The sequence below is a fragment of the Canis lupus genome, chromosome 8 (assembly GCF_011100685.1).
Source record: "Canis lupus familiaris isolate Mischka breed German Shepherd chromosome 8, alternate assembly UU_Cfam_GSD_1.0, whole genome shotgun sequence".
Lineage (NCBI taxonomy): Eukaryota > Metazoa > Chordata > Mammalia > Carnivora > Canidae > Canis > Canis lupus.
In genome coordinates, this window is record NC_049229.1 from 50,584,956 (window position 1) to 50,604,846 (window position 19,891).

Here is a 19,891-nt window from a genome sequence, read left to right on the forward strand (position 1 = left end):
GATCTAGGGGCTCCTCCTAACCGACTCCTCCTCCTCACACAAAGAGCAGTGACAAAAAAAAAAGGAGCCCCTTCATGCCTGGCTGGAGAGTTCACCAATTCTAGAGTTCTTGAAAAAATCCCCAAAGCAGAGATTACAAAAACCTTAATAAAAACCAAAACACTAGGGAAATTACCTGTCACATGACCTACCCAATAACGGTTCACATCCCCAGTATTCACAATGGTTGTACCAGTTTTTATCAGTCATTTTACTGATAGCATTTTTTAGCCTAACAAGCAGAGCAACATAGCTAAAAACAAAACTCTGGACTTGCGTGGACTTGGGTTGAATTTTGCCACTTCCTAACACATGGGCCAAATTTTCTCAGCGGTATTATGGGTATAATAGGTACCTTATCAGAGCATTAGAGATGACAAGCATAGAAGCACTGGCACCTGGTAATATCTGGCAAACATCACCTACTAACTTCTGGACTCAGGAGCCCGAGTGTTTTGCTTTAAGCAGGAATATTTTGAAAACCTAGTTAATTGGCCAAATTGCAAATTATAGGCCAAGGACTCCCCTTACTCAGAATCACCTGAGGGAACTTGTTAAATTAAGAAAATTTTCTAGACTCTGCCCCTAATTAATTCTTATTCATTGTGGGGTATGGCCCATGAACTTATAGTTTAATAAATATCCCAGGTGATACTAAGGTCAGGATGCAATTTGAGAAGTACCTCAACCTGTTACGAAAATCTATTTGTAGTAGAGGAGCCAAAGAAGCACATTTGGAAAAAAATAAAAAATAAAAATAAACTAAAAAATAAAAAGAAGCATATTTGGGATCTTTTGGTGATTAACAGGACAAAGGCCCTGAAACATTCTGTGTTCTGACAAACAAGGGAAGTCAGCAGGACCTGGCAGGGTTCATACCACTGGTTGTTTTAAACCCTTGTAAGAATTTAATTGAACTGGTCTTGCCTAACGTAGGACCCTTTATGAGACACACCAGACAGAGAAAAATCAGGCAAAACCATTCTGGTGACTGGGGCAGCTAAACTAGAAACAGTGATGGTGGGCAGCCCCGGTGGCTCAGCAGTTTAGCGCTGCCTTCAGCTCCGGGGCATGATCCTGTAGACCCAGGATCAAGTCCCATGTCAGGCTCCCTGCACGGAGCCTGCTTCTCTCTCTCTCTCTCTCTGTCATAAGTAAATAAAATCTTAAAGAAAGAGTGATGGTGATTGTGCTGGATGCATGGCCACAGAGGGCTGTTTGGGAGAGGAAGAACAGCTAGTCAAGACGGTGACCTCACCAACACTGGACCCAAACAGGGTGACACCCCTCTGCCCCGCCCCCGGGCTCTGGTACTAACGGCTCCTAAAATCCTCCTTTTAGCAGGGTCAGTGACCCCTCCATCACTGTTTCTCCCCCCACACACCTGTGCCCTGAGCCTGCAGCCACCTGCACAGTGCCTCTTTCTCCTTTGTAGACTTTGAATAAACACCATTTTAGAGGTGACCTGCTCTCCAGCCCCTTTATCTTCTGTCATCTATGGCCTGACATAGTAGCAGTTTCGTCTGTCACTTACAGATCAAAAATGTGGCCGGCCAAACTCAATTTGGGTAATCGACAGACACTAGGTACAGATTTAATTTAGACAATGTGTTCAAGTGTTTAATAAAGTTTCTGCTGGGGCACTTGGGTGGCTCAGTCGGTTGGGTGGCCAATTCTTGATTTCAGCTCTGGTCATGATCTCAGGGTCCTGGAACGGAGCCCCCTCTCAGGCTCTGCACTCAGCATAGAGTCTGCTTGGGATTCCTTCTCTCCTTCTCCCTCTGCTCCTCCTCCCACTCATTCTTTCTCTCAAATAAATTTTTAAAAATTTCTGCTAAAGGATAATTAAAATACCCTGATTCCCCGAGATGAGAGAAAGGGAATGAATTTGGATCCCATCTGGTGACTTGATCTAGCGTCTCTGGCCCTATAATATTTTAGTTGTGCCACAGTATTTTTAGACTGTGGTCCAGGACCAGACTAATAAACTTACCTCCAGGTGTGATGGTTATGGAAACATCTGGCTCTCTGAGCATCTCTAGGCGATGGCTCTGGACACACCTTGTCTCATCCTACTTTCTGATGTGTCTCTGTTCTTCCCCAAATGCCAGGAGTGACAGTGCAGGGTCTGTTAAGGGGAGCAACCAAGGCAGGGTACAGGTCCACTTCCGTCATCTTCCGGGTGTAATCCTTTGGCAACTCTGTGTCAGATCCCCTGGCAGCAAACCACATCCACTGGAGTGCATGCAACTTACCTCTGACTTGGAAGTCCTCCTGTCCCCAAGAACTAGTGAAGGTGCCCCTGAGGTCCAGCCAGCTCCTCCCTGCCTCCCAGGCAACTCTGTAGAAGTGTGAGTAGGGATAACTCATATCTACATCTAACCTCTGCACTTTGGGAGCTCTGCCCGCCCAGCTGGGTTAGGGAGTCACAACGCTGGGGGGCTTGGCTTGGGCTGCAAACAGGGCTCCTATACCTCTACTGAGGCTCCACATTCTTCATCAAACAGAATTTGAAAATAAAGTGCTTTATTGCTGAGGATCACAAAGAGCTTCAGGGCAGCTATCTAGGAGCTGGGTCCCCACCTTTTGGATCTTTTGTGAACAGGACAGTTGGGACTTCAGCATTTCAACCCCACAGAAGGCAAGAAAGTATGGTTGGGGGGGGCGGTGGTGGTGAGAGGGGCAGGGAAGAAGCACAAGGTGTGCTAGGAGAGCTGCTTATGTGCAGCTCTGAGCTCGGGGCATGCAATCACATCCACTTGGGAGCATGAAGTGGGCCGTGGTGGGAGTATTGACACCACAGAAATGACCCGAATCTGGGCTTCCCTGCCACCACGCCTGACCAGAGAACTGTTTTACCAGTTCCCCATGGTGCACACCCTCCCAAGTCGGTTGTGAGCGCACCCCAAGCCTGCTGGCTGTGCCCATTCAGGGCAGCACCATCTCCCAGGCCCTCACACTCCTACAACCCAGACAGAACAGAGGTGCTGGACAAAGAAAGGGACCCAAATGGGTTGACCCATTCCCTGCCTGGAGCCAGCCCTTGTCTAGGTCGCCTCAGCCTGTCTGTCCTCATTCGGCCCCACTGGTTGACTTCCACCCTACACCAAAGTGCTGTCCACCAAAAGGCAGCTCGGAGCAGAGGATAACCTCTAACAGGGACCCCGTCTTGGTGTGCGATGGCTCCCAGCAGGTGGGGGACAGGGACCTCTAACAACCACCCAGAGAGGAGGGCTGCTCACTAGGCTGGCTGTCCACCTCCCAGCACAGGTCAGGGTGTGCGTGGAGAGCCCGGCTCTCACCTGTGCCCAGAGCCACTGATGGCAGAAGAGCCCAGCTCAGGGGCAGAGGGAGGAAATGAGGGGCGAGGCTGGGACAGCGCCCCAGGGGTCAGGAGAGGGCAGCCCCGCAGACACACATCTCCCCCGTCCACCCAGTGACTCAGGGGGCTGAGCTCCCTCCCGCACCCCGGGCCCTGTACCCTCCACCGCGTCCCCAGCCGCGCACGGACACCGGGCTGCTGACCTGCCCTGGGTTCACAGGCAGGGGGCCTGTCCGGGTCGGGCAGAGGCAGGGCAGAGGCAGGGTGAGGGCCGCGCCCGCGCCCCCGCTAGTACTCCTTGGCCTCCTGCAGCTGCGCCAGGTACTCCTCCTCGGGGGGGTTGTCGGCGCAGGCCCGGCCGTTGTTGGGGGGCCGCGCGGCGTGGTAGCGGCTCCAGTCCCCCTTGCAGAGGATCCAGGGCAGCGTGTCCACCTTGAAGTGCAGCTCGGGCGAGAAGTCGGTGCTGACCAGGTCGGGGGCGCCTGCGCCCTTGCCCCGCGTCAGCAGCCGGCTGCCCGCGTCGTAGCAGCAGTGCTGGGCGGCCAGGGTGCTGCTCTCCACCGACCGCAGCGAGCGCAGGCAGAAGCGCGCCGTGGGCTGGTACACGTCCAGGTGCTCCCGCGGGCCGCTGGCGTCCCTCCAGCGGAAGCTGCGGCCCCGGCGCTCGTCCTGCAGGCTCACGGCGCGGGCCTCGGCCTCCAGCGGGTACGCGCACGGGCAGCTGGGCAGGTCCTGCAGCACCCGGCGCAGGTACTCGGCCAGGAAGTCGCTCTTGCAGTTCAGCCACTTCTCGCAGCTGTCCACATCTGCGGGGGGGTGGGGGTGGGGGACGGGTCAGCCCCCTGGTGGAGGGGGCCGCTGATCGAGGGCCGAGGCCTGGATGCCTGGACAGAGAAGGCCCCACGGCAGAGCTGGGTGCGCCGGCCAGGCCTCCCCCAACGACAGAGAGGGGCTCCCGCCCGCCACCCAGGAAGCAAGAGGCAGCCACTCAATGGATGCTGGCCCAGGGGCCTGGGCGCTGAGTGCGGCCAGGGCGTCTCCCTTCACCCCCTGGATGGTGGGAAAGATCTGGGATCTTGGGGAAGGAGCTGGGGTGATGGGGGCGGCATAGACAGCTGTCTTAAGCCAGTGGTAAGAAAGCGTTGCACTGTCTTCACCATTGATCCACTCTTGTTCTTACCTCCTTCTCAGGCTCACTCTGTCTGTGTCACTCTGTGTCCCACTGTGGCCCCCTCTGTCTGTGCTGTCCTCCTCCCTTCTCTCTCTTGGACATGTGGCCTCTGACTCTGGCCACACAGAACAAATTGCTCCTTCGCCTCTGCCCCAGAACTTCTGGGCACGCTCTGCGCTGCGCCGTGCTGAAGTTGGTCATGTGTGCCTCTCCTCCTAGGACCCCAGCCTCAGATCCCCAGCCTCAGCCTTCCAGGAATCCCCTGCCCCGCATAGCACCAGGCGCGCCACCCCAGCTCAGGATGCTTCTCGGTATTGAGCACAGGCAGCTGCCTACCTCCTTGTGGGGTGCAAGTGACCTCAAGAGATGCAGAGGCTGAATATCCTAGTCAAAGCACAGCCTGTTCCCAAGCTGCTGGAAGGAGCGATTCTAAACTCCTGGCCCCTGACCTGTTTCTGCCAGGACCCCTTCCCACACAGAGCCTGCCCGGGTACCCCCGAGTGATCAGTCGTGGAAGCCGGGATATCCCCCTCCCATCCTGCAGCCAGGCAGAAGGGGCCCCACAGCGTGATCTCCAGGTTCTATGGCTCCCATCAGGACCCTCTTCCCAGCAGGAATATCAGGCTGAGAAAGGTCAGTGGCCTGGTTAGGGGGACCTAGAAATCCTAGGGCCCCTTTGCTGGGGAGGCTAATCTTCCAGCTGGAACATGTACTTTGTCTCTGTGGATGGAGGTGAGATTATCTGTGCAATGATACTCCGCCCTCCCCATGAGGTTCTCCCCCAACCCCAGGAGCAGGGCCTAGCTCCTCACTGACCTGGGCTGAGCATGTCCGTAGCATTGTGGGCCAGTGGCTGCTACCCCTCACTGGGGAAGCCCAAGGGGTCCTTCTCCTCGGTGCCTTTGGGAAGAGAGGAGGCCAGACTGGTGGGCCCCGGGGCACCTCTGTGCTCCCAGTGGGGAAGCCCAGCCCTCACCAGGCTCTTGGTGGCCACAGCATCCGGGACGGGCCTGGGCCGAGGCAGGACCACCACATTTGTGAGCTTCCTGCATCTCCTCTCTCAGCACCCCTCAAACAAGGCCCGCAGCAGTGTAAGCCACTGCCTCTGCAGGCTCCAGGGCGCGGCTCCTCTCACCAGGACAAGGGGGCAGGTCACAGACCGGGGACTCGGTGGCAGTGCAGGCCTAGCCGCAGGGACGAGTCCTTCTCTGGTTGCCGCTGCTGCAGCTCCCACTGCAGGGAAACCAGGGGTTCCACTCCTCTGGAAGCTCATCATCTGGGTCAAGGCAGGGAGCCAGGGGTGAGTGGGCACTGGTGCCAATTAGCAGAAGGCGCCCCATCCTCAGGAGGACGCCGCCCATGCCAGGGCTCCCAGCCTAGTGGACAAAGCGTGGGCTGGATCTCAGCCCCTACCTGTCCCTCAGCTGGGGGCCCCTGTAGAGTGGACCCCCATGCGAATCATGTCAGTCAAAACCATGGCCAACAAGACTGCCCTGGCACTGGGATATAAAGGAAGTTCCTGACTTCCCACATTAGGGGCCCCGTCCTGGTCTGAGGAACCTGATATACACTCTGACTGCATGTACAGCCCTCTGGCTGCACAGGGTTGAGACCTGGAGGGTAGGGGGTATCTGTGGAACCCCCAAAGTACTGACATAGCCAACTCTCTTCTCACTTCCCAGGCAGGTCTGAGCAGGCAGGTACCAAGAGTTTAAAGAAAATTAATGGGAGAAAAGTTGAAAAGGCATGAAAATTCTGCTAGTTTACATTATTTGGTGAATGGGGGAAAGTCTGCTGTGCCTTAGTCTTAATCATGGCACCACCGTCCAAGGACGAAACACCAGGGGCTCTGGGGAGAATGGCTGCAACTGCACATGAAACAGGTCCATGCCCAGGGAAACCTGAAGTGCAGCATAAAAAAAAAAGAACTGGGGGGTCACCTGGGTGGCTCAGTGGTTGAGCTCAAGGCGTGATCCTGGGATCCCAGGATCAAGTCCTACATCAGGCTCCCCATGGGGAGCCTGCTTCTCCCTCTGCCTGTGTCTCTGCCTCTCTGTGTCTCTCATGAATAAATAAATAAAATCTTAAAAAAAAAAAAAAAGAACTGGGGGCTGGCCAGGCATGAGGGAGCATTTTCTAGACTGTGCTGTTCTGTTGTTTTCCAATAAAAACAACCAATATTTAGTTTACTATATGCTGGCACTTTACGTGTATTAACTCCCTTAATACCGTCTACCCCCAGTCTCCATTTAGAGAGGCAGGAAATGAGGCATAGAGAGGTTAAGTAACTTGTCCAAGGCCACTCAGCTGGAAGCGGCAGAGCCAAGATTCAAACCGACACAGTCTGAAAACAAGGTCAGTTGTGACTGGTGGGGTTTATAATATTTCCTGATTTGTTGGCAACTGATAGCTAGGAATATATATAAAATTAACAAGTGTCCGTTTTGTTTAGGGTGTCTCAGGGCCGTTGCGAAGGTCAAATATTTGGGAAAAAAAAACCCTCCAAATTTTGCAAGCTATGGGTGATGTTGCTACGTAGGGGGTGATGGTGTTTCTACAAGCCTAAACTCCGGGTTTCCACAGCTGTCCCTGCTCAGGAAGCTCTCAGGACTCTCTCAAGCCCCATTTCCACTCAGGACCTCCAGATGCAGCTGCCCGGGATGCCAAGATGGGGGAGGGGTGCTCACCATAGCCATCAGGCTCCTTGAAGGCCCAGTCCCCAGGGGCCAGCCAGCCCTGCTCCCAGCTGCCTGTGGCCCCACTGAACCCAAGCTCCTCCTCGTCATCGCTGTCCTCCTGGTCCTCACTCTCGCTGTACTCTACAGGGTAATCCTCCTCCGCCTCCTCTTCCTCCTCCTCTTCTTCCCCTGGGGCTCTGCCCTTGAGATCAGTCCTTCCCTCCTCTCCCTCTAGATACCCCCAGAATAGGGGCCAGAAGAGCTCCTTGGTGGGCAGCCAGCTTGAGGCATCCTGTGGCCAGCGATTGCTGGGTAGGTCCATCTCCACCTTGGCCTGCGGATCCTCCACCACCTCGATGGTCACCTGCAGAGGGTCAGACATAGGCCGGCCAGTGAAGGAGGGCTCAGAGCAAGACTCCAAGGAGAGGAGAGGTGACAAGCAAGGGGGGTCAGGGGTAGAGGCCCCACCTTCCCTCCAAACCACCTCATTCTCTTCACCAAACTTCCTGGCTTCCCAGGGCCCATGAAGTCACAATTTAAGACTTGGCTGTGCAGGGCAGCCCCGGTGGTGCAGCGGTTTAGCGCCGCCTGCAGCCTGGGGTGTGATCCTGGGGACCCTGGATCAAGTCGCACATCAGGCTCCCTGCATGGAGCCTGCTTCTCCCTCTGGCTGTGCCTCTGCCCCCCCCCCCCCTTTCTGTCTCTACAAATAAATAAATAAGATCTTTAAAAAAAAAAAAAAAGACTTGGCTGTGCATCAGAATCACCTTGATATTTCAGACTCCCTGACCCAACTATAAACATGTTTTAAACTAACTGGGGCCAGGCATGGTGGCTTTAACACGTGCCAGGCTAGAGACCCACTAGTTTAAGAGAAGCTGGCTGTGAACTGTGACTCCAGCAGCCTGCAGGCTGCCCACCCTCAGGAGCCATTAACAGCCCTGGGGCTCACTGTAGGACTGGAAACTAATGCGAAGATAGCAAACTTCCATAGTGGCCCCTGGTCAGGGGAGGTGGTGGTAGGGGGCCTGTAAGGGGGGGCAGGGAGGGTCCCCTCACTTGCCACACTGTGGCCGGAAAATAAGGAACATAAAATCATTTATGTGAAAGTGAACTTTGCAGACATTATCTTGGGCTATTATAAAATAATATGAGGTTACAGGGACACCTGGGTGGCTCAGCGGTTGGAGGTCTGCCTTCAGCTCAGGGCGTGATCCTGGGGTCCCAGGATCAAGTCCCACATTGGGCTCCTTGCATGGAGCCTGCTTCTCCCTCTGCCTGTGTCTCTGCCTCTCTCTCTCTCAATCTGTCATGAATAAGTAAATTAAATCTTTATAAAATAAAATAAAATAGTATGAGGTTACTGAACAAAATTGGGGGGAAAATCAGCAAAATATAATGAAAAAAATTAAAATCACCCACACTCCATCTCTGACAGATAACATTTTGATGATTAAACTTCCAGGTTTTACACACACACACACACACACACACACTTTTTTTTTTTTAAGATTTATTTATTTATTCATGATAGAGAGAGAGAGAGAGGGAGAGAGGCAGAGACACAGGAGGGAGAAGCAGGCTCCATGCCGGGAGCCCGACGTGGGACTCGATCCTGGGACTCCAGGATAGGGCCCTGGGCCAAAGGTAGAGGCTAAACCGCTGAGCCACCCAGGGATCCCCACACACACACTTTTAAACAATTTTAGAATATTAGATTTTACACTTTTTGTGGCCTTTTCTCTTTTCATGAAAGTGTTTGGCAAACTGTAGATGCTGCTACTATCCGGGATTGAGGCCTGGTGTGGAAAACATAAACTAGAATCCCACTGGCCCCATAGAGCCCCTCAGGGGCAGCCCCCCACTACCAGCCCATCCTATTGTGCACTCAACCAACCCTGCAGTAAGGGTTGGGCCTGGGGGAAGGCCACAGGTCCCTCCCCACCCCATATTCCTGGAAGCCTCTGCTGCTCACGAAGCTTCTCTATTCGTTTGGTCCCCATGACGGCCCTGCCAGGGCTGTTTGTCCCTTGCCATGGACTAGAAAACCCAGGCTCAGGGGCCCTGCGCCCTGCTCAGTCTGAAGCTGGGAAGTGGAGGAGGAGTACTCCCACGACTCCATCTTCTGTGACCCAAACAGGACCCCTGCCCTCCAAGGAAGGATGGGGACACCTGACCTCAGGGTGGAGCCCTTCAGCCTAGCTCCTCTCTGGATGACCACGGTCCTCCTGCAGCTCTCACCTGGATGTTGGGGTTTGGGGCACTCAAGTCTGTGTTGGCCAATCCTGGCAGCTTCTGCAGCTCAAGCAGCAAGGGAGCATCCTCCAGGGTCCTGGGAGGGGTCGCCTTGTCTGGGCTCAGGGCTGCTGGCTCACTGAGAGCCCGACGCCTGTGCCGCCGTGGCCCTGCCTGGAAGCGGGTTCTGGGGAGCGGTGGGATCCCCTCTTCTTCCCTAGGAGAGCTGCGATCTGGGGAGGCTGGTACCTGAAGGAGAGAGGTGGGAGGGAGGGGTGACTGGGCAGTTAATAGACCACATGCCTCAGAGTTCCCCAGGGCCCCTGCCCCGGAACAGACAGGGGGCCTCCTGTCAGCAGGAAGCCCCAGAAAGGCCAGCAGGGAAGTGAGGGGCAGACCTGGGCCTTCCCCCAGCAGGCCACTGGCCCTCCCAAGCTGTCCACGTGGGGGGGCTGTATTCCTTAGCATCTCCACCCACTGCTACCCTCCTCCACCCGCCCACCTGGGGCCTGGCACCTTTGCCCACTCCAGGTGCTGGTCCAGCTGCCTATCTGTGTTAATTCCCCACACCGACCAGCACCATAGGGTCCACACTGGGACCGTCCCTGCTTCTGCTCAGATAGTAAGTAAAAGACTCTGGTTGTCTCCGACTCTGCTCAGACAGTGGGACACTGGGGAGTCCATCCACCTACTTCCGGGCTGCAGCCATTGCTCAGGTCTCTACCACAGGACGGGAAGAGCACTGTCCAGAGCTGCCTTTCTGAGTCTCAGGGGCTGGGAGCCTCTGGATCCTGCTCTGCTTGGTCCACAGCCTTGACCCCATCTCCCACCTCATATCTGAAGCAGTGTGAAAAAACACAGGTCTGGACAGTCAGATCAGCTTGGGCTCAAGTCCCAGCTCTGCCTCTTACTAGCTCATTCAACTTGATCTACAAAATGAGGATAATTCTTACCTGGAAGGACTGTCATAATTATCAACCATTTCCACAGCATCTGTGTGCCAGGCATTATTATTTTTTTAAGATTTTATTTATTTATTAGAGAGAGAGAGAGAGAGAGAGAGAGAGACAGGCAGAGGGAGAAGCAGGCTCCATGCAGGAAGCCCGACATGGGGACTCGATCCCAGGTCTCCAGGATGATGCCCTGGGCTGAAGGCGGCACTAAACTGCTGAGCCACCCGGGCTGCCCGCTGGGCATTATTCTAAACACTTAATCACTCATTTCATCCTCCCAACAACCCTCAGAGGTAGGTGCTAGCTGTCATCTCCACATGGACAATTGAAACTAAAACACAGAGAAGGCAAGTAACTTGCCCAAGGTCACAGAGACATTTAGTGGTAGAGCCAGGATTTGAACCAGAGAGTCTGGGCCTACAGCCCACATTCTTTTTTTTTTTAAGGGTTTACTTTTAAGTGATCTTTACACCCAAAGTGGGGCGCAAAGCCACAACCCTGAGATCGAGAATCACACGCTCTACCAGCTGAGCCAGCCAGGCGCCTCAGAGCCCACACTCCTAACCGTTACCCTCTGACACTACAGGGAGGAGTGTGCAGAGTCTACTTCACATTTCAGAGGCTTATTCAGCCTAGTTTCTCACTATGACTTTCTTTTCTTGGGTTGGAAAAGAGAATCAGAACCTTCAGTTTCTCCCTTTTAGCCCCCTCCCTTCAGTCTTCCGCAGACACCTGGCTCCAAGGCTTCTGCATTAATCACTGTGGGCCCTTCTGAGCTTGGCCCTGGTGTCTGCTGCTGAGTCTATGTGTTCTGGTCTAAACAGCCGGGCTGGATGAGCAGAGGATGGACAGATGAGTAATAGAATGACTCGGCCCCTTCGCTGACCAGTCTGGGAGGCCTGGCACATCCTCATATCCTTCCTTCCTGGCAGCTCCTACCCACAATGCCACCAAAGCCCTAACTGTCCCCATGACTTGGTTCAGTGGCTCCTCTGTCACCTCTGGGGTATGAAGACAGGCAGTCTCAGGACATCAGGACTTCAGAGTCTGCAGCCTTCCTGGCTGATGTGGATGTTGCTGCCTTGTGAGCAAATAGGGCAGTGGTTCTCATCTGAGGACATCTGGCAATGTCTGGAGACATTTGAGATTGTCACAATCAGAGAGGGATGCTATTGGCCCTGGTGGGTGAGGCCAGAGATCCCACGACACACAGGACAGCCCCCACAAAAATTACCCAGCCCAGAATGTCAACAATGCTGTGGTTAAGAAGTTCTGCTCCTGGGGGGCCTGGCTGGGTTAGTCAGAAGGGCATGTGATTCTTGATCTCAGGATCATGAATTTGAGTCCCTCCCTGGGTATAGAGATTACTTAAATACATACATATGTGGATAAATAAACTTGAAAAAAGAAAGAAACCCTGCCCTGAAGTCAGGCTGCTTAGGTCTAAATCCCTGAATAGCCTGCTTCTGACCTGTGGGACCCGGACAGGGGACATAACCTCTGTGAGCATCCTTATCTGTAAAACAGGAACAGTGATGGGAAAGACCTGGTACCCAGCAGGTGCTCAGAATGTTTGTTTCCAGCCCTCTTTAACCTCGCCACTCCTTGGTGCCCAGGTGGACCAGATGAAGAGCAAAGGCCATAGGAAGCCATGGCTAAACATCACAGCCACACACTCCACCCTCCTCTGGAGCCACTCTTGGAGCCTCCTGCCTGTGTTTCAGGCCCGAGGGAAACCCAGGAGTGGAGTAGAGGGGGGACATCAGTCTTAGTTTGGGTTTCTTCAGAAGCCAACCCTGACAAAGAATTCAAGGGCAACCTGTTCCTTTGGAAGGCGATTCCAAGAGACACCAGCAGAGAGCAGGGGCATGAGTCAGGGACAGGAGGCAGCTAATAAAGAATGCTCCATCAAGATAGTGACCGTGGTGGACAAGTGGAGCTCAGCTCCCACTTAGGAGCTTCAGTCACTCCCCCAGAAGCGAGAACCTGGGCCACATACCTACAGATCCCACCAGTCATTGGTTGAGGGCTGCCCGGTGGAGGAGAGGATGTGTACCCCAGGCACCTCAGGCTTGCCACGTACAGCTCAGAACAGGCCCTCTGGCAGCTGGACACTGGCAATCGTAAGTAAGGCCTGTAGGGATATGGGCAGAGTCCCCAGAGCTCTGACTTGTATTGTCTGAGCACATCTTCCCTACCAGCCCTGGGCTAGGCCATTTATGCACCTCCTATCACCCCAGCTAGAGCACAGGTAGGGCTCTTTGCTCTATTCCTGCTGTATCCTGTGCCTAGCACAGTGCCTGGTACACAGGAGGAGCTCAATAAATCATTGCTGAGTGACTGGATGAAGGCGAGCAACCCCGAGAGCTGAATGTGACTGTCTCTAGGTTAATGATGAGGCTATGGAGGCTCAGACAGGGGAAGGGATTTGTGTGAGGTCACCATAGCCACAGTATTGGAGCTTGGGTTCGAACTCAGCTCAGCCTGATGTCAACACCCATGCACGGGTGCACGCACGTTGACAGCCCTTCGTGTGCACCACCTCTGTACTCACAAAGCACTTCCACTTTTGTCATCTTGCTGGCGGCTGAATGTAGTGGTAATGAGTATAGGCTGGAGGCCACACGGCCTGGGTTCAAATCCCAACTTGTACATTTACTAGCTGTGACCTCGGGCAGGTTAACCCAACCTGTGCTTGCCCTACATCCTCCCTCCATAAATTAAGAACAGGGCAGTCTCTGCCTTGTATGGTTGCTGAGGTAGGACGACGGTTGCCTCAAACATGGCAAGTGTGCGGTGAGCCTTACCTAGAGTGGTGACAGATGGTTTTAGGGAAACAGGAGACTAGCCCCTCTCACCAGGCACCATTAGTTCTTCACATCTTAATTGGTCTCAAGTCCCCAGCACCGCCACTGACGCAGGAACTCGGAGGGGGTGTGTATTCCCGTGGCCTGAATTCTGAGGCTCCGGCACATTCAAGAACACCTGTCCTATCCCACAGGACCACCTCCCCCATCTGCTACGCTGGCATGTGGAGCTTCACGCTTGTACAAATACCCAAGTCTTTTCTTTTGGGGAAAGGTGTCAATGCCCAGATAGACAGGAGATGTATAGATATATGCCAAGATCTATCCCCACCGGTCTCTCTCTCTCTCTCTCTCTCTCTCTCTCTCTCTCTCTCACACACACACACACACACACACACACAGAGGCCCATGTGTATCCCCCCAGGCTTGGCCCGGCAGCCCTGCCCCATGTGTTTCCAGTTAACAGAAAGCCCCCGTGCGTACAGGCCTCCCCGTGCTGCATGGACCTGCCCGCTCACCTGCTTCAGCACCCGCACCATTCCCCTGACCTCCCTTCCCTCCGCCTCAGGGGTCAGGAACTGCTCTGGACGATGAAACCCAGTGGCCAGGTGCAGCCCAGCACCTCCGTCCCTGCAGCCCCAGCTCCTGAGGCCCACGCCCACCGGTACAGAGCCAGGCCGCACACACGGTCACCCCAGCCTCCCGGGGGGGCTGGAGACCTAAGCACTCAACAGCAGCTGCCCCTTTAGGTAGGCCAGAGGACCAGAGGCAGAGGAGGGGCTGGACTTCGCGCCCCCACCCCCCCGGCACGCACTAATCCAGCCCACCTTGCACCCAGCGGAGACCTCAGAGCTCCTCGCTCTAATAAGAGTACGACCGAGAGCGCACCCTGCAAGCACCAGGCCTGGCTTCATGCCGTGTGCCCTGGGGACTGGCACAGGCTCTGCAGCTGATTTATTTTATTCTATTTTTTAAAGATTTTATTTATTTATTCATAGAGAGAGAGAGAGGGAGAGAGAGAGGCAGAGACAGGCAGAGAGAGAGACACAAGCAGGCTCCATGCAGGGAACCTGACGCAGGACTCGATCCCGGGTCTCCAGGACCATACCCCAGGCTGCAGGCGGCGCTAAACCGCTGCGCCACGGGGCTGCCCTCTGCAGCTGACTTAACGCTCTGCTGCTGCCATCTCGAAACGCTTAGAGGCCCCAAGTTCTCATTCTGCCCTGGGCCCCTCCAACTCTAGTCAGCGCTGCCACGCAGGCTCTGTGTACTGACTCACTGACGTCTCACGACCCTTTGGGCAGTTGCTAGCATCATCCTCACTTCATAGATGGGGCAGCCAAGCCTCAGGGAGGTAAGGGAACTTGGCTGGGGCCACACAGGGGGCTGGCAGTACAGGACTCGAGGCCGATGGTCTGGCTGGAGGGTCTGTGCGCTTATGCCCTGGGCTTGACCAACTCCAGGCAAGGGCTGAACCTTCTGGTTCACCGACTGCCACTCAGGTGCAGAATGTGCCCAATGCCCAAAACAGGAGAGCAGGATGTTCTACTTTTCACATCTACCTTTCCCTCTGATCTTCATAACCACCAAGTGAGGGGCAAAGGAGAGGACAAGCTTAGGACACCGAGGGCCAGTGAGGAGAGGACTTGCCTGGGACTCCCCAGCAGCCCAGCCTCCTGGCCCCCGTTCCTATTCTTCCCTTTCTCCCTCAACCAGCTTTCCAGTAGTTCCAAATTCTAAGCAGAAAGAACGGTCTGCAGGGAGGGTGACGGTCATGATCAGGGTCAAGGAGGTAGCCGGTTGCAGGCAAAGCCATAAGCTTGGCATCACGCACACCTGGGTGCCAATCCCCCTGGTGACACTCACTCACTGGGCTAGAAAGTGGGCACACCCCAACCAAAGAAAACCAACCTGCAGGAAAATACCTGCTTCTTGGTGCCAGGGCCTGGCAGTGGGACCTTTCAACCCACCCTTCCTGCGACCCAACCCTTGATGCAAGTGGCTGCACGATGACCAGGACCGAAGTGCTGACTCAGCACCCTGACCCATGTGTGTGATGTTGCCCCAGGCCGGCAGGCTCCCTCCCCTGTGCCTGAGCTCTTCACTCTTGGCCCCTACCCTCATACATGCGTCTGTCCATCCACCCCTGGAGACCAAACCCCTGTGGCTACAGCAGGATCTCCTGCAGCTTTGCCCCATGTGGGACCCTTCATGCAGGACAGTCCGTGCAGCCCAGAGGAGCTGTCCTTTCTCACTTCTCTCTTCCCTATTTCCCCTCTCCATCATCCTCTTGTGGTCTCAAGTCCCCGACCCTGTTCTTCCCCACCTGAGCCCATAGGTCTTCCCTTGCCTGCCCAGGAGGTGGTGGTGCCAGGGCGAGGTTTCCAGAGGCCCTGGAATAAAGCCACGCTGGGTTTCTATCCTGGCTCACCACTTACTAGCTGCAGAAGTGCAGGCTAGTTATTAGACCCACTGTCAGTTTCGTCATCCCAAAAATGAGGAGAACAAGACAAAGGACACAACATGCCAGGCGCTGTGGCCGTTTGGGTGGTGTTCTCACCCTAACTAGAGCAGAAGACACCCAAGGCAGAGCTCTGTCATTCTTTGCTCGACTAGCACCCACCAACCCCTTGTAACGACGATGCCACACATGTGTATGGTGCTTTCTCACCCAGCAGGCGGTTCTCTCATTCGATTGTGGGGGTAAACTGAGGCTCAGCAACAGGCCTGCCCAGAGAGAGGGTGGCACATTTCGTTCATGATGCTGATGATTTTAAGACTTTTCAAGACTTTGGATGACCCGGCTGGGAAGATGCACCATAAGACCCCTGGTATAGTTCTTGAAACGACAAACCTGGCTCCTAATCTCAGGCTTACTGGCTCTGTGCCTTGATTTTCCCCTCTGGAAAATGGGAATAACACCCGGGTCAGAGTGATGTGACAATGAAATAGCATCACATAAAGTACTTTGCACTGACCCTGCAAGGCCCAGGGAAGGCTCATGTCCCTGCAGTCATCCTGTACTTTTAGATCAAGGCCGGTTTATGTTCTTCAGCTTCTTTTTTTTTTTTTTTTTTTTTTTTTTTTTTTTTTATTTATTTTTTATGATAGGCACACAGTGAGAGAGAGAGAGAGGCAGAGACACAGGCAGAGGGAGAAGCAGGCTCCATGCACCGGGAGCCTGATGTGGGACTCGATCCCGGGTCTCCAGGATCGCGCCCTGGGCCAAAGGCAGGCGCCAAACCGCTGCGCCACCCAGGGATCCCTGTTCTTCAGCTTCTTAAAAGTCTTTGGATTGTCAGTTTTTTCTGACATATTACCTCAGGCCCCAGAGTAGCAGTCTGTCTTATCTCAACGTGATTTCTTAACCTTGATGTGGAAGAGCTTTAATACACATCTGAAGCGACGTTTGAGCTGGATGGGATCATGGAGATGACTTAGCCCCTTATTTTAAATGTCAGGAAATCAGGGACACGTGGGTGGCTCAGTGGTTGAGCTTTTGTCTTCGGCTCAGGGCATGATCCCAGGATCCTGGGATCGAGTCCCGCACTGGGCTCCCTTTATGGAGCCCGCTTCTCCCTCTGTCTGTGTCTCTGCCTCTCTGTATCTCTACTGAATAAATAAATAAAATCTTTTTTAAAAAGTCAGGAAATCATCCAAGGAGAATCATACATGAGTTAATAACCCACTGGGAATAGAACCCCAGGCCCTGGGCTCCACACTGTTTTTCCTTCATGGCACTGATTTGCTTTAACATATTTTTGAGGGTTCCACTAGGCCCTAAATTAGGGCTGAGGATATGCCTTTGGCTCTGAAATAACTCATCCTCGAGGCTGGTCTTGGGGGAAAAATTGGCAAATAAAAAATAAAAAATAATCGCAATACAAAGCAGTAAGTATGAAGATAGAAAATACATCAAATGAGTAGGAAAAAATGCCAACTCAATTAATTTTATGACCGCTGTCATCTCCAGCTAGGAGGTGGGACTGGCTGTTCAGTTCCCCTGGATTTGTCTACAACACTGGTTGCCAACAATGGGGGGGGGGGGGCGGGTCGCTCAGGAAACACTGGGCAATGTCTGGGTCTGTCCAGAAGTGGGTGCTACAGGCATCCAGTGGGTCAAGGCCAGGGATGCTGCTAAATACCCTACGATGCACAACAAAGAATTTTACAACCCCAAATGACAGGAGTGTGGAGGTTGAGAGACTCTGCTCTATAGGATATACTCTCAACAAGGGGCAAAAAAATCTTGGATATTACAATGGTTTGTAACACATCAAAGTACCATAGAACATAGAATCTCTATGGTATTAAAATTTCAGTGGGAAAGGCACTTAGGGGGAAAAATACCCAAAAGTCTCCTTAGCAGGGCAGCATTGAGAAAAAGGTGGATAAAAAAAAAAGAAAAGAAAAGAAAAAAGGCGGATAAACACCAGTCCACAGAGACCCCACGTGCAGGCCGTTGCTTCCCACTGCCTCTGGAGGGCCTCAGCAGTGTGCGCAGACTAGCCCCCCAAGCTCGGGACTCCTGCACCGCCGGACCTCTCCGTGTCCCCATCTGGAAAACATGAAGAACGGGTCTGTCCGCCTCCTAGAACAGCTCGGTGCACGGGAAGAGCCAGGACCCCCGCCACACCAGCCTGCATGCCCTGGAGCAGGTCTGGAGGGTTCTGTCCCCAGGGGGATGAGTGTCCCCTGCAGTCCACGCAGGAACGGCTGGCCTGTCGACCCTGGTGAAAGGAGGCAGGTTTTGGCGGACCCTGGTCCCTCCCACGTGTCAACCGCTTCCAACTCGCTCCTCTGTTTTCAGTCGCGTCTCCAAATCCCACTCGCAGACCACCCAGGAAGTAGCCCCTCCCCCACGACTTAGCGACCCCGTCTGCTCTTCCAAGTACGTAGGAGTATCAAGTTTCCCGGCTGATGTTACCCCCCCGCAAGTCGGAAGACCCCACTCACTGCCTCATCTCATCTCAATTCACACCCAAAGGGGCTCAGATCCTTTGCAGGTTTGACCGGAGGCCGCACCGGCGGGTTATTCCGACGGTCGAACCTCGGCAACTCCGCGCGGCGCCGCCTTCCCCCGTCCGCGCTCCAAGCCCCTCTGGGAGCGCGGCCCCGGACAGGAGGGCTGCAGGACAGGTTCGCTCAGGGCGCGGCGGCCGCGGGCGGGGGCGCCGGGCTGCTCCGCGGGGCCCGGCGGCCCTGGCCCCCTGCCCGGCCCCTGCCCGCCCCCTGCCCCGCGCCCGCCCTCGGGGGTCGCCGCTCGCGCCCCCGCCCCGCCGCTCACCTCCGCCAGCCTCGCGGGGCCCCGGGGCCGCGGCTTCCTCAGGGGGAGCGCCCGGCCCGCGGCCAGCAGCGCCGCCAGCAGCCCCACGCCGAGCAGCAGCCCCGCGCGGCCGGGCAGTCGGGGCATCGTCTCCCTCTCGGCGCCGCTCCCGCCGCGCCTCCCGAGCGGCTCCCGCGCGGCCGTTCGCGCCCGGCCTCGCCTCCTCCAGAGCCGGGGCGCGCGGGGCGGGGGGCGGGGCCTGGCGCGGGGGCGGTGTTGCGCGGGGCGCGGGCCTCCCTGGGGTCAGCGCCCGGTGTCCCCTAGATCTGGCCGCCCCTCCGCCCTCTGCCGCCGCCGCCGACCGCGGGGGGCCCCAGGACCTGCGCTGGAGCGGAGGTGTGCAAGGACCCCGAGGTGGGGTTGCGGGGTAGGAGGGCCACGAAGTAACTCCTCCCAGGCTCCTCGGCTCCCCTGCTGGAGGCGCGGCCCGAGGGGCACCTGCCCCCCACCGGGCGCCCGATTTGCTCGGGGCGTTCTCAGAGCTCCTCAAACCCGCAGGCCCTGCAGACTCGGGGGTGAAGCTGACGTCCCGGGACAGCCGGCGGCCAGACACGGTTGAGGGAGCGGCCGGAAGACCCCGCCCCGCCGCCGCGTGTCATCCATCCACTTTTATCCTGGATCAGACCGTGGGACCACCCACCCCTTCTGGGGAGACACCGGGGCAGGGGTCCTCACAAGCTAGGGTACCCGGGCCGTGAAATAAAACCTCGGCTCGTGAGGAAGATGGGGAACTCTGAGGGGCGGTGATGATTTTAGGGGCCTGATGGGGACTGCGAGGGGATGTAAGCACGCGACACGAGGCAGGTGCGGAGGATGGCCCGGAAAGCCAGGTAGTGGCAGCACTTGGGATCCGGGCTTCGCCAAAGTGAAACTCTTGGGGACTGGGCACAGTTCTGAGAAACCACTCCTGTCCCCATCAGCTCAGGACTCTGCAGGGTTTTGAATAGCGCATCACAGGGATTATCGTCTGGGTCTGGAGTTGGCCACGGGGGTTTGCATCTTGCTTTAACCATTTGCTAAGAGGTTGGTATTATTGGACAAGTTCTTTGACCTCTTGGTGCTTTTGTCATTTATAAAAGTGGGTGGGGGGATCCCTGGGTGGCGCAGCGGTTTGGCGCCTGCCTTTGGCCCAGGGCACGATCCTGGAGACCCGGGATCGAATCCCACATCGGGCTCCCGGCGCATGGAGCCTGCTTCTCCCTCTGCCTGTGTCTCTGCCTCTCTCTCTGTGACTATCGTAAATAAATAAAAATTAAAAAATAAATAAATAAAAGTGGGTGGGGGTTTGTGTGGGTGGGGGAGTACCTACCGCACAGGTGTAAGGAATAAATAAGAATCTACGTTAAGATTTTCATTAGGC

General features: G+C 55.3%; 1 protein-coding gene across 1 annotated transcript; it reads right to left on the reverse strand.

Moving 5' to 3' along the window:
* Window positions 1-1,637: 1,637 nt before the first annotated feature.
* On the reverse strand, window positions 1,638-18,618 carry ISM2 (isthmin 2). The gene is given in 9 exon segments (XM_038545977.1): window positions 1,638-1,747; window positions 2,033-2,167; window positions 2,295-2,380; window positions 3,565-4,167; window positions 5,349-5,432; window positions 5,668-5,808; window positions 7,220-7,574; window positions 9,452-9,694; window positions 18,493-18,618. Coding segments are annotated over 6 exon segments (1,467 nt in total). The 3' UTR covers window positions 1,638-1,747; window positions 2,033-2,167; window positions 2,295-2,380; window positions 3,565-3,649.
* Window positions 18,619-19,891: the final 1,273 nt, after the last annotated feature.